At 34.7% G+C, this 14,621-nt stretch overlaps 1 protein-coding gene across 1 annotated transcript in view; it reads right to left on the bottom strand.

The window, feature by feature from the left end:
• The window catches only part of LOC141552720 (calpain-13-like), a 62,125-nt gene that overhangs the window by 21,640 nt on the left and 25,864 nt on the right, over positions 1 to 14,621 (bottom strand). Inside the window, exons 8-10 of the mRNA XM_074284744.1 lie at positions 4,185 to 4,312; positions 2,674 to 2,870; positions 276 to 312 (exon numbers count right to left, since the gene is read on the bottom strand). Of these exons, the coding sequence (XP_074140845.1) occupies positions 276 to 312; positions 2,674 to 2,870; positions 4,185 to 4,312 (362 nt within the window). The remainder of the gene's footprint in view (positions 1 to 275; positions 313 to 2,673; positions 2,871 to 4,184; positions 4,313 to 14,621) is intronic.

Below are 14,621 nucleotides of genomic sequence, written 5' to 3'. Positions count from 1 at the left end.
TTTTAAATACCCCTCTACTACTCTAAAGCTCCATGAAGGCAGGGATTGTATTTTATTTTGACTTTTTATCTCCCTCAGGATCATACACAGTACTCTGCAGATAGTGGATGCTTAAGAAATGGTGATTGGATTAAACTGAGTCAGATGACATCATTAGTTCATTATAGCCTCTCAAATTGTCAGTAAGGAGAATGAAAGAAAATAAAAACATAAGCTTCTGGAAATTAGGATGACGTCCAGTGATTTCTCAGCTCAGATCCTCACTGGCTACTTACCTTAAAAATCTTCAAGTTGAAGTTTTCATGTAGATCCCTAGAAAATCAGTGAAGAAAATCAACAAGAAGATTACCATTCTAATATGGGGGTTTTAATACTGGGGGTTTTTAATGAGGGATAGGAAGGGACTTTTAGGTGGCCATCCAGTTTATAAAACCAGGAATGTTTAGGCATTTAACTCAGTTGCTCACTTAGACTACTTATAATTTTCCAGAATAGAAAAAGAACTGCAAGTTTCACTGAGGTCAGGGAAGATTTGGATTATTATATATCATTAATTAATATTGTTTAAAGCTAGTTTTATTTGGTCTAACCCAAAATCCTTATGATAAAGGTCAGGCTGATCTCAGAGACAGAATGAAGGATTCTTTCCCTCACAGAAGGATGACTATAAAGAATGTTTAAATCCCACTTGTTTTGGTTTCTCTCAGGTATTGTATTGGATCCATCTAAAACTTGTATCTTGGTTTTCCAAAATGATGGGATCTTAGACTTACCTGCCAATGGACAGTTCAAACTACTCTTCTCTTGGATACTACCAACTGCCTACATGAGACCAATCAAACCAATGTTCTTATGCCCTCGTTGGAACTCTATTAATTACAACCTCACAGACTTGTGAAGTGAACCACACCTTTTTGACTCTAAATCTTTACCAAATGATCTAATAAGTTTCTTTACAAAACTATTTCAGATTTTGGAGTTTGTTCTTGTGAACAACAATTGTTTCTTCTTTCTTTTTTTGATCAGCCTTTGTACAACGCAAAGCCTTGTAGGAGCTTAATAGGACTGTGAAATCAAAGATTCAGAGTTGGAAAGGATTGCAAAAGTCAAGTCAAATCTCATTTTGCATATGAAGAAACTGAGGCATGGAGAGATTAAGTGATAACCATAGATAGTATTTATAGGGCACTTTAAGTTTGCAAAATGCTTTAAAAATATTATTTCATTTGATTCTTACAATAACCTTAAGAGGTAGGTGCTATTATATACTCTCATTTTACAGAAGGGAAAGAAGTTAAGTGATCTAACTATATTCACACAACTCTAAAGTGCTGAGTCTCAGTTTAAACTCCAGTCTTTCTGACTCTATGATACCCCATTGTTGACTTTGACTTGTCTGCAGTCACACAGCATCTCTATGTTTAGATGAAATTTGACCCCAGGTCTTCCTGAACATGATACATGTTGAATTAACTGAAATATTATAGGAAAGGAAGTTATAAGAAAGTGTTATAGAAAAGAAATCTGGCAAACTCTTTTTACTAATTTCTTACATTATGACACACTCCCTAGAAGAATGCCTTACTATCTCTATCTTCCTAGTCCCAGGCCTGGAATCATGGGAACCTGTTCAACCTATTAAGAAGCATGGCTTAGAGTGAGGAAGACCTGAATTCAAATCCCAATTCTATCATTCCTCAGTGGTATGATTTTGTGCAATTCTTTGAGTCCTTAACTACTATTTAGCATATATCATGAATGTAATAGAGTCATGGTGTTAGGATTACAAAGTGAGAACTCAGGTTGTCTGGGCAATTCTCTAGCTCAGAATTCACACCTTTAGTTCCCGCCTTTAGCGGAGTTTACACCTTTGAACTTCTGAAAAAGAATTTACACAACCTTTAAGAGGAGCAAGTTCATTGGTTGAAGTATTTTCCCACAAGCCCCTGAGTTCTCACATGCCCCTTTAAAAGGAGCAAGTTCATTGGCTGTAGGAGTTCTCACAAGCCCCATTGAGTTCTCACTACAATCTCTGAGAGGATAAAAGAGGGCAGCACTGGGTCTGGAGAGTAGTCTCTAGTCTGGGACAGAGTTGGGATGGTGGTCTGGAAAGAGAGAGTCTGGCTGGAGGCTCCAGAAACTTCCCAAGAAACCTGCTCACAGAGGAAAAGATTTTACAGAAAAGAGATCTCCTCCCAGAGAAGGATTATAACTTAAAGACTGCAGACTTTCACATCATAGGACCATCAATTTATAGTTGAAAGGGGCCTTTCTTTGCCTCCCTATTTTCTTCTGTAAAATGAGGACATTAGAGGTTTTTTCTAGCTTTAGATCTATAACCCTATGGATTGTTAGAGCTTTGATTCTTACCCCACTAAGTCATCTTTATTACATCTATATTTTTGATATTTGTAGGAGATACAGTGTGGTATAGTTGACAGAGAGCTTGACTTAGAGTTAGGAAGGTCTGGGTTTAAATCCTATCTCAGATATCAATAGGGAAGTGACTCCCAAAGAAGTTAGTTGATTTCTCTGGACCTCAGTTCCTTCATGTGTAAAACAAAGGAGTTTGATTTGATGATCCTGAAAGTCCCTTCCAATTCAAACTCTCTGACCTTATGAATATTTAAATCCATTTCCCCTTTGGCCCATTATAGATCAGAATAAATTCACCTGTTGGCATCCTGATGTTTCAGAAATATTCGAAGGTAAAAGTTCAATCCTCTGTCATTTATGGGGACCACCACATAGGTACCACGGTCCAAATGGAAGTATTCTGTGTAATTCCAGTGGGACATAATATGCCTTCCTTGGATATGATTTGTGAATTTAAAATCCACTGGATTCAATGCCATGTGGATAATAGAAGACTGAAGAAAAAAAAAAAAGGACAAGAGTGGGAATACATCACCTTCTCTACTTAGGAACTAGGTTTAAGATGTCCCTAGGAATCCCCTTGATTCATCAGTGCAATTTAACCATGTCTGGCCAAAGAATCATTGAAATGGCCATCTAACAATATAGCTAAGATAGTTATTTCTTAAAGATAATACAAATAAAATCAAAGGAAATGTGGCCAGCAATCAACTCCTGGAATTTCAATAAATGAATTTCCTGCCCCCACTTTCCTTGTTCCACTATATTTACTCTGCAATAGACTTGCTTTCATTCATTCCATCTACTAATCTTTGTTCTTTTTGCTATTTCTAATGAAATAATGTAAATAATAAAATAATTAAGACAACTCTGAAGTACCACTTCACACTTCTCAGATTGGCTAAAATGACAGGAAATAGAAATGATAAATTTTGGAAGGGATGTGGGAAAACTGGCACACTAATACATTGTTGGTAGAGTTGTGAATTGATCCAACCATTCAGAGAGCAATACCAGCCTTCCCACTTGGGCTCTTGATCCCATTTACCATTGGTTCCTCCATAAGTTTATCATCTCAGTCATCCTTAATCTGGCTCATTTATAACTCTGTATTCACATCTGTAAAATGAGAGGATAGGAGGATGAACTAGCTAATTTCTAAGGTCAGTTCTAGCTTTAGAACTAGAATCTTTGAATCTTTTGGCCTGGGGATATACTCTGGAAGAGAAAAGACTCAAAGTTGGCATAATAGCTATTTTCCCCTGGGTTTCAGTTTTCATATTTCTGAAAACAAAGGTGTTGAAAAATGACCTTTTGAAGGTAGAAGCAGAGTTACTGAGCAGTGCTCTGTGTGGAGGAAGATCGCCCACAAGGAAATTGTTTATGATTCATTCTATCCTCTGGCCTTTCTGTATCTTCTCTGGGCTGTTCAGTCTCCAATATGCAGAGAAACATATTTGGTCAGAACATAATTACTATCTGATCGTTCCATCTGCCATGAACTGAACATGAGTCTTCCTTTATAATTTATCTCTCCCATTAGAATTTGAGCTTTTTTGTGCTTAGCACAATGTTAGGTATTTCATAAAATTTTCATTTCATAATATATAATCTTTGTGATCTCTCCCAACTCTAACATTTTATAGTTCTATGATTCTTTGTTCAGTTATTCAGAAAACATTTAGAAAGGAAACTTAGAAGCCTAGGATATGGTCTGTTAAGTTAACATTTCTTTTCATGACTACTCCATAAGATAGTGAAATGCCTGGAAATTATGAACCACAAATCTGAGCTAACTCCATCCGTACCTGGTATACTTCAAAAAGTGGCATCAATATATTCTGGTTAGACTGAATGTTGATGAAGACTACCACATTGATACCTTCCATGGATTCTGTCACATTGAAAAAGTACTGATGCATATTCCTGAAGACATCTAAATAAAAGAGAACAAAACACACAATCAGCCCTTGACCTTCCTATGTTAACTCCTGCTCACTATATCAGTGAGTTCATTGTGACAGGAGTATACTGCATTAGATTAATCACTCTGTCTTCCTTTGTGTTTGTGTTTGTATATTGCGTGCATGTGCATGTTCATGTGCATGTTCATGTGCCTGTGCATGTGTATGCTTGTGTTTGTGTGTGTATGCGTGTGCGCATAGGCAGGAAACATTCAGAATCTGGTGTGCAATGAACTTGAAAAAGCAAACTCTCCAGATAGAGACAATGGGAAATAAGTGTTGATCCAAATTCTAGTCCTTTCACTTGCTATCTATGTGATCTTGGACAAGTCACACACCTCTCTGGATTTCAATTTTTGAATCTGCAAAAAGAGGGAGTTGGAATACTTGTCATCAGAAGTGCTTTCTGCCTATAAATCCTGTGATAGGAAGCTGTATGATTGTTCAGACTCTAGGACTGAGGTGCCAAGGCAATAACAGGACAGAATATGCTAAAGAGATCCTTCCTGCATTTTGCCTTCTTTGGCTATTCCATAATTAGACAGATGTAACTTTGTTCTCTAGCAATTGGTTGGCATGGTAGCTTATTAATCAGATTCCAGTAAGTTATATTACTGTTGTATTCTATCATATTATGGTATTTGGTCCTTGATTTTTCAAATGACAGGATTCCTAGAGCCAGATGGTATAGTGGATAGAGCATTGGACTCAAAGTCAAGGAGACCTGAGTTGAAATCTAGCCTCAGATACTTACCAGTTGTGCAGTCATTTAAGCTACTTGACTCATTTTTCCTTGATGTTGAATTGGAGTTTTTAGCATCTATCTTGTAGGGTTGTGGCAATAATATTTATAAAGTGCTTAGTACACTGCCTGACCCATAGCAGACAATATCTAAATATTACTTATTATAATTATTATGCTAAAAATTTCAGATTCCAGACTCCAAAGTAGGGCAAGGAATTTGCTTTGAGATAATCATCTAACCAAACCATTTCTGAATAAAATTTATTGTGTGACTGTCATCTTTTTTGTCCCCAATTGCTGTTACCCAACTTTTCATGCCAGAAAAGATCCTTTTATTTAATTTCTAGTCATTCTTCTTGAAGTCAATAAATAGCCACTTTATAGACAGCCTGTAATACTTCCTACTCTGTCTAATCAAATACTTACCAAAGCTACTATATTTCATAATATTTTTAATTTTTTGGACTTTGTATGGACTTTGGCACCATCCTCCATTTTTCAGATTTCTATCATTCATTATCTTTGGATATTTAGAGCAAATAACCATCATGGTAAATTTCTCCTGGAAGTCTTGAAAGGACATCCTATGAAAAACAAATGCACATGGTAAATTAAGAATGTGAGTGATATCTTTTATATTATTTATGTCACTTTGGACAATTCATTTCTTACTTGAAAATATCATTGGAGCCCAGGATATCTTTACTAGAAATGAAGATAAAGCTGAGAAGAGTCCCTGATGTGGTTTGGCAAAAGCCAGGATATTTGTGGCTTAAGTATCCTACTGTGGCCAATAAATTACTCCACATCTACTGTAAGTGATCTACTATTCTTTTAGACACAGACTTTGCTCTTGAAATCATGTGATGATAGGAGTAAAAGTTGGAGGAAATAACAATATTTAACCCTGAAGGAGTCTTTGAGTAAGAAGAAATCTCTGAGTATTAGAGGCTTGGAATGTGAAAGAAGTATTTGTTTTGTGTAATTCCAGGAAGGACTTGATTAGTGAATGGAAGATATAGGGAAGAAAATAAAATAAGACCTTGCTTTTTTTTTGTTGTTGTTAGTTTTGTTTTGTTTTCACAAATAGAACTATGCAAGATGTAATGTTGCTTTTAAAAATGTTATTGATGTGTGGTAGTAGAAGGAGCACCTGATTTGAAATCAGGAGGACCTATATTGAAATCCTTCTTGAGACACTGACAGAATCACTCTAGGTAAGTCATTTAATCTCTGCCTCAGTTTCTTCATCTGTAGAATAGCAATAGCTGGCATTTGTATAGCACTTTTCAGGTTTCTTTATTGGCAAAATGAAAGAGTTGAAATAGGTCCTTTTCAAGATTTAAATTACTACTATTTAGAGTCTTTTATTTTTGCAACTATCCCTCAGAGAACCTTCCCTCAGAATCTTTTTTGGCTCAGCCATTTGTTTAAATTTTGTCAGTCACTTATTGAATTCATGTGGATGCTATCCATAGAGGACCGTTTGATTCTGCTCTGGTATCATAGCACTTTCACACACCCCAAGTGAAGGAAAAAAACTTGGTTGCATTCAACAAATCTGATGTTGTAGATCATTCATTCATTTTTAATATTTCTTGATGAAGTGATGTTTGTTTATTCCAAAGTAATTTTATAAGTTTTGACCTATTTATCATGTACTCTGATAATTTCTATCCATTTTCTTCTTCCTATTTAGCAAGTAAATATTAATTTTTTCTATAGCTGTCTTAGGCTGATGGGGTTTTGTGTTCCATTAATGTTGCATGAGTTTTGATATGACAATTTTTAAATGTAATAATTCCTTTTAAAATATATTTAATTTTTAATTTATGGGTAAAACAAGCACTTCCATAATGTAATACAATGAAAAGATGATTGTAATGAAACTTTGTCATATATTAAATTTTATAATTCCAAAATATACATAAAAGTCTAGGAACATGTCATTTTTAATCAGATTCCTCAGTGTCCAAAACAGTATCTTCCATGTAACCCAATTTTAATTGACTATTATTGAATGGCATAACCAGAATTCCAAGCTTACTGTGGACACTGGCTGTATGTCCAACTGGATTGTCAACTTCAAAAATACTGAAACTTGATAGAACAAGTTATTTCCAGGCCCCATAGTGGGTGGCATAAAAGGCACAATTAGCAAAACTCATCATTAAACCTTTATCTAAGCTTAGGGATGGAAGAAAAGAATTGCAGTTTAAGCTAAATTTAAAAAAAAAATGAATAAAAGAGAAAAATACCAAAACTCTCCATCTTCTTTGTTGTTATAAAGCCTGGTCCTCTCTGACTCTTTGATCTTCTGCCATTCTGAGGAGCTGTGTGTATGAGAGAGAGAGCAAAATAAAGACAAAGAGAGCATAAAATGAATCCTATGAGAATAATCTTAACAAGAAAAACAATGGTTAATTATAGCTAACATTTATGTAGCACATTGAAAATTTCAAAATAGATAATATGTGTTAGTTCATTTGAATCTTGTAATAATTCTAGGAGACAGGGCTATATATATAATTTATCTATTTTATAGATAAGGAAACTGAGGCTGAGAAAAGTTAAATGACTTTTTCAGGATTACACAGAAAGCAAGTGGCTGGCTTTTCATTTTCCCTCAGCATTTCATAGGGAAGGGAGTATCATCTTTTTGTAATAGATGAGAAAAAACCCACAGAAAGGTGACTTGTCTTGCTTGAGATGAATTGTCTTGGCATGCTCCAAATTTGGCAGACAGCAAGCAACTTTAGTATCTGTAGCAAGAAGTTTTACTCTTAGTCCTTTCCCATTTCCCATTCCTATTCAATTAACCATGGAAATGAAAAAGCTGAAATAATAACCTCCTTTACTAATTACACCAAAAATTATTGTGAATTTATCAAACAATTCTAGAAAGCCATTTATTACATATGTTTTCTATGTAAATCAAAACAGAAAAAAAATTTCTAGATTAAGAGTGGTAGAAAAGTTTTGTGGGAGGGAAGGGAGGGAGGAAATGAGGGAGAGTAGGAGAGAAAGTAGGGGGAAGGGAGGGAGGGAGAGGGAGAGGGAGAGGGGGAGAGGGAGAGAGAGAGACAGAGAGAGAGAGAGAGAGAGAGAGAGAGAGAGAGAGAGAGAGAGAGAGAGAAAGTAGGGGGAAGGGAGGGAAGGGAGATGAGAGACAGTTTTAGTCAGACGGATTTCAATGATCTGAAATGATCCTGAAACAAAGATGACAAAAACCATTTCCTCCTAATAGTGAGATGGGGTCTATGGGAACAGAAAGAGTCCTATGTTATCAGAAAGGTCATTCTATTGGTGAATTTAATTTTTAGTGTTAATACTTTTGTAGTGTAAGGTTGGAATTCCAACTCCATTTGTTAGAAACACTTCCTAGCCCAGGACATAATTATGAGCCATGCATCTGTTTCATAACTTAAATCCCAAGAGCAGAATTAACAAACATTTGGGTTTCATGTTCAATATGCCTCATCATAGTCTGAGCATTTCCCAAAGACCAGTAGAGCTAATATAAATAGCTTATGATGGGGTGAGGGAGGAAGAGAATAGAAGAGAAGAGAGAGACAGAGAGAGACAAAGACAGAAGACAGAGAGAATATAGTCCTATATCCCACTGCTTGACCTTTTCAGTTTTTAATATAATTTTATTTTCAACTCATAGAACAAAGATGTATTTCTATAGCATAGTACAATTTTTTAAAATGCTCGCATATGGAATTGCCCATCTACCATGTACAACATTGCCTCCAAATGCAAAACAATGTTATCATGCATTTTTTTTCTTTCCCTCCCCCTGTACCTAAAGATGGCTACCATTAGATACAAATAGGTGCATGCACACACACACACCCACACACCCACACACACGCATTATTCTATACATCTATTTATTAGTTCTTTCTCTGGATGCAAATTGTTTGGGCTGAGTCACATATGACTGTTTAGTTTTGACCTTTCCCTGAAGTTTTAGTTGTAAAGATACTGCTATTACAAAATAATTCTCAGCTGTTGCCCCTACTACTGCCATCAAACAGCACCCTGCTTTCTCCTTTCCTTCTGGAATATTTTTTCTCTCTCTCTCTCTTTCTTTCTCTCTTTTTTCTTTCTTTTCTTCCTTCCTTTTCCTTTCTTTCTTTCTTTCTTTCTTTCTTTCTTTCTTTCTTTCTTTCTTTCTTTCTTTCTTTCTTTCTTTCTTTCTTTCTTTCTTTCTTTCTTTCTTTCTTTCTTTCTTTCTTTCTTTCTTTCTTTCTTTCTTTCTTTCTTTCTTCTTTTCTTTCTTTCTTTCTTCTTTTCTTTCTTCTTTCTTTTTTTTTTCTTTCTCTATACCCTTGGACTCTGTCCTAAAGCCATAGAACATTCCTTAGTCACAAGAGATGAGTGAATAGCCAAATCCCTTTATACCCTCTACATGGTTCAGATTATTCTTCTTCCCCTTTCCCCTGAAGGCATTATAATTACAATGGACACTAGGGATATTGGAAAATAATTATAGTATATATCAATATATCAAATTTTATATATATATATATAACAAAAGGCATCAATTGGGGGAGCCAGCTTTTAAAAGACAGAAATCTTTTAAAAGAAAATTGGATTAGACAGTGAATGGAGAAACTCATTTAGGTATAGGTATATGTGCTCATCCAGGTTCATTCTAATGTAAAGATCTGTGATTCTCTTGACTACTTCTTTCTCTACTATGTTTCCCATGCTTGATGATATTGATATTGTGGTTCCCTCAAACCTATATGGAAGCAGAGAAGTCAGAGGCTAGTATCATAGAATACTAAAATTTAGGGTATTGGCCCCACTTTACAGACAGAAAAGTATTTGAGTGATGGTCACTCAGAAAGTTGAAGGGATGGGAGCCAAATCTAGTTTCCTGACTGTGCTTTGTATGCCTTCTTCAGAACTGTATGTTATTCCTCTAGTGATAAGCCTTCCATACCTGTGGGTTCTGCTCCCTCTATCCAGGTTTACTCTGACCAATAAGGAGCCAAATCTAGTTTCCTGACTGTGCTTTTGTATGCCTTCTTCAGAACTGTATGTTATTCCTCTAGTGATAAGCCTTCCATACCCGTGGGTTCTGCTCCCTCTATCCAGGTTTACTCTGACCAATAAGCCTTCCATTAAAAGTTAAATGAAATATACAAAGTGTTGCATTGGGGTCTAATTATTTCCTGTGTTCATTCCCTGTGTAAGGCTGGTTTTGCTCCTCTCTACCCCTTGAGTCATTTCTACGCTGGGAAGAATAATCATCTCTTGATTTTTCTGCAACATGCTGAGACAGTCAGATGTTTGATTTTAAAATAGAAATTATATAATTAAGCAATAATTGCATTTTTTCAACAAGTAAGAAAAAATATAGTGTAAATCAATAAGGCATTGATTTAAGTACGCTTACCTCCAAATGGGTACAACTGTGATGTCAATTATGGTTGAGATTAAAGCATCTAGAACCTCTGCCTATCCTGTTATTTATCTCAAAATTGAAAAGAAATATAGTACCTGAACACAAACAAAAACTTAAAGGTTCCTAGGGCCTCCTATAATTTTCCCCAGCTTGGAAGACAAACATTTAGTAAAATAAAGATATTAATAGCTCTCACTTCCTAGGGTTGTTGTGAGAATAAAATGAGGATAAAATTATTATGTGAAGCTCTTGGCAAACCTTAAAACACTATATAAATGTTATTAGTAATTATAATTATAATTATAATTATTATTATTAGTGCTGTACAATAAAGAGAGAGATAGTACTAGAACCTACCTCCCCTGCTGGTCAAGCAAATGATTCTTTCTAAGAATTACATTTTCTCATACTGTATTAGCCCTATTTATTCCATCTCTTTCCCCTCCTCAATTCTTAAATTTTTAAAAGAGGCAGGTATAATAAAAATGACAATAATATCTAAATTAACATACAAACACAATGTTTTATCACTCAAATATACTTTATAGAAATAGAAAACATAAGAATTTCATTTATCTCTAGGAATAAAAGAATAAAGATCTCAAGGAGATAAAGTAGGAAGAAAGATAATTTAGCATTGTTGGGTCTCAAATAATACATTAAAGCAGTAATCATCAAAACAATTTTACATAAGTTAAAAAAATAGAAAAGTTGATAACAGAAACAGACTTTGGCAAAAATAAAATCTTGGGCAATAATTTCCTATCAAAAAGTGAATTTAAGTCCAAATGGATAAGTATCTATTATATTAAATCAATTTTAAAAAATTAGAGTGAAACAATAATAATAACCTAACATTTAAATAGCATCCACTATTTGTCAGGCATTGTGCTATGTGCTTTAAATTTATTATCTCATTTGAGCCTCATAGTAATTATAGATGTTATTATTATCCCGATTTTACAGTTGTGGAAACGGATATAAACAGAGATCAAGAAACTTGCCCAAAATTGCATATTAGCAACTGTTTGAGGTTAGATATGAACTCTTTTTTTTTCTAACTTCTGGTACAGCTATCTACTATACCATGGAGCTGCATATTCCAATATGGCTATGAAAATATAAGGATCAGATATATGGATAGAGAGAACATTCTTAAATTAAGAGTAAAGATGATAATAAAAATTAAAAAGAAAAATTTTATTACATAAGTTCAAAAGCCTAATGGAAAAAGATATCACATAGATGCAATGAGATGATATTGATTATTGACTCTGATAAAGAGCTGATATTCAAGATATATTGGGATATTTAGGTTTGATGGAACTGAGTTACTTTGCAAATAGATGAGTAGCCAAAGGGCACAGGCAATTTTTTAAAAAAGAAATTAACTATCAAAAAGCAAACAAAAGAAGGCTACAAGTAAAAATGCAAATAAAAACTTTAAGGTTTTACTTCACAAATTGGAAAAAATGACAAATGCCAAAACTGACTTATGTTGCATGGACTATCAAAAGATGGGAATGCTGATATAATACTAGTAGAGCTATGAATTAGTCCAACTAGTCTGGAAAACAATGTGGAACTGTTCTAAGAAGTCATTAGATTATAATATGTCCAATGACCAATTAATATCACTGCTGCACAGACATATTTAATTTCTAAGTACATTAAATAAATATATATATGTAAATAAAAATACAATATAAACGCATTTGTGTATATTTGTATATGTGTATATATACATGCATATACATGTATATATTATGTGTGCATACATGTACCACTATGGATGAATAGGTTTGTGTACATATGTGTATACATTTGTGTAAATACACAGCTACATGTATGTATATGCCCCTCTTTCTCTCTTTACATATATATGAACACACACACATATATATATATATATATATATGTACACAAATGTATGTATATATGTATAGATAGATAGATACATACATATTCATTTCTTTAGATTCTACACTGGGGATGACTGTAAAATATTTTCCCTTATAGTTTCTTCTAATTTTATTTGATTCTTTAGTTAATGGAATTATTGTCATGTTTGTTCCACAGCACCTCAGGTGAAAAAGAAAGTGTAGGCCTGATAGCAGTCTAGACACTTCTTCAGACCTTTTTCAAAACCCCTTCTTTGGTATACTTCCTCAGAAGATGTTTCAGGCTATTGTAATATAGAGAGATTACACCTATTCTGTGTAGCTCCTAAAAACAGAATTAGGATTAATGGTGGAATCTTCATGAAAGATTTTGGTTTATTGTAAATATAGTCCCTGTCCCAAAGCTTTTGGTATGGGTCTTTCTCCTCATTGGTGGAGATGAGGGTTCTCATTTATGTGAGAAGTGGAGTGGAATGGATGAGAGAGAGATAACTTCAGTTCTCAGAGTCTCCCCTCTGGGACTGGTCAAACTTCAAGTTTTTTCAGTATTAAGTGAGTTTCCAGATTGGAGAAAGAAGATGGATGAGGCTATGTGGATGTAGAAGTAAAAAATTTGAAAGAAACATGAGAGGAACTGGCAGTCTCCATCATGTCCTCATTCTCAGATTGTTACTCCAGAGACTTCAGGAAGTTTCCCCTTGAGTGAGATCCAATATTCTCTTTCTCTTGACTGAATGGTTATTTTACTCCACTGGGGAAAGCCTCTTCACTCATGATTTTCTAGTATATATTTTCCTATGTCTATGTTTTCCAATTTCTGCTTTGTTAATCATTTGGATAAATGGGTTTCTTTGCTATTCTCTATGTGTGTTCATGAATTTTGTGGAGAGGAATTCAAGCTTGGGATTATAGAGTTTGGGTGTCCTTTTTTCCCCTAAAAATGACAAAGTAATTCAAAGTGATACAGAACTTGGTCATATACCCTAGAATAATAAAATTTAAGGAAGCAGATAGATATATTTCTATCCTGACACAGCCTCTCTCTGAGAAGTGCACAGTAACATTCAGCCCCATTCTCTTGCTTCCCTTCCTGACAGGAATAAACATCTTGCTTGGAGAAGAGTTAGGGAAAAGGAGGCTAGAGATGTTTAGTCTTTCTTCCAGCTACAATACTCCCTCATCACATGTGAAATCCTCACATACAAGTAGGGATTCCCTATTTTTCTACATAAAGGAGAACTTTCTCATAATAACAGTTGCAGGAAAATAGAATGGGAAATCTCAGAATAGAGGATTTCTGGAAACTGATAGTACTTGAGTAAAGTGTAGGATGTTGTAGAGAATATTCATTTATTGGATGTTTAATTTTCTTCTGGTCTTAAGATTTTATGATGCTATCATATCTACCTCCTTAGAACTACTATAGCAAGTTGTATGTCCTTTTTTATTGCACTTTAATAATTTAAATTATATTGTAGTCACCTCCTATAGTGTAAGTTTTGTGACAAGGACTATGATAGTCATCTGGATCCTCAGAATCTAATATATTTACTAACCTCATCATATGTATTCCATAATTACTGTCTCTTTAGGCTTGGTTGAGTTATAGGGAGGACCAGTGATGAAACAGTCACCCAAGAGGTTTTGGCACTAGACTACTGGTGAAGGAGAACAATTTAAATGGGAAATGGATATGAGTTTGACTTAGGAAAACTTGTTAGTTAGGAAAAAGAAGTGCAATGTACACTATAGAATCACAGAATTTTAAGATCAAAAGGAACTTCAGAATCTATATAGTCTAATCTGTACTTGGAAAAGAGCCCTTCTACCATATAGCCAAAGGACCACCAACCCTTTGGTTGAAGACCTCCAAAGAGGAGGAAACTACTACACCCCAAGAAATCCAATTCTACTGTTGGGTAGCTCTAAAATTAGGAAGGCTCCCCACCCAATATCAGGGCTAACTTTGCTTCTTTGGAACTTCTCACACAAGGAACTAAACTTATTGTTCTCCTTATGATAGCTCTTAAAATAGTTAAAAACAGTTAACATCCTTTTTTCCCCCTCTGCATCCTCAATCTTCTGAAGCATAAAGAAGGGACTTAAGAATAATTCAGTACAAATATTTTATGGATAAGGAAACTGAGATCCAGAGAAATTAGTCATTGTGTACAGTATTCACAGTTGGATGCTCATAGAATATGAACTTGAGA

Source organism: Sminthopsis crassicaudata, chromosome 2 (genome assembly GCF_048593235.1).
Source record: "Sminthopsis crassicaudata isolate SCR6 chromosome 2, ASM4859323v1, whole genome shotgun sequence".
NCBI classification, from domain to species: domain Eukaryota; kingdom Metazoa; phylum Chordata; class Mammalia; order Dasyuromorphia; family Dasyuridae; genus Sminthopsis; species Sminthopsis crassicaudata.
This window is presented reverse-complemented; position numbering and strand designations above follow the sequence as displayed.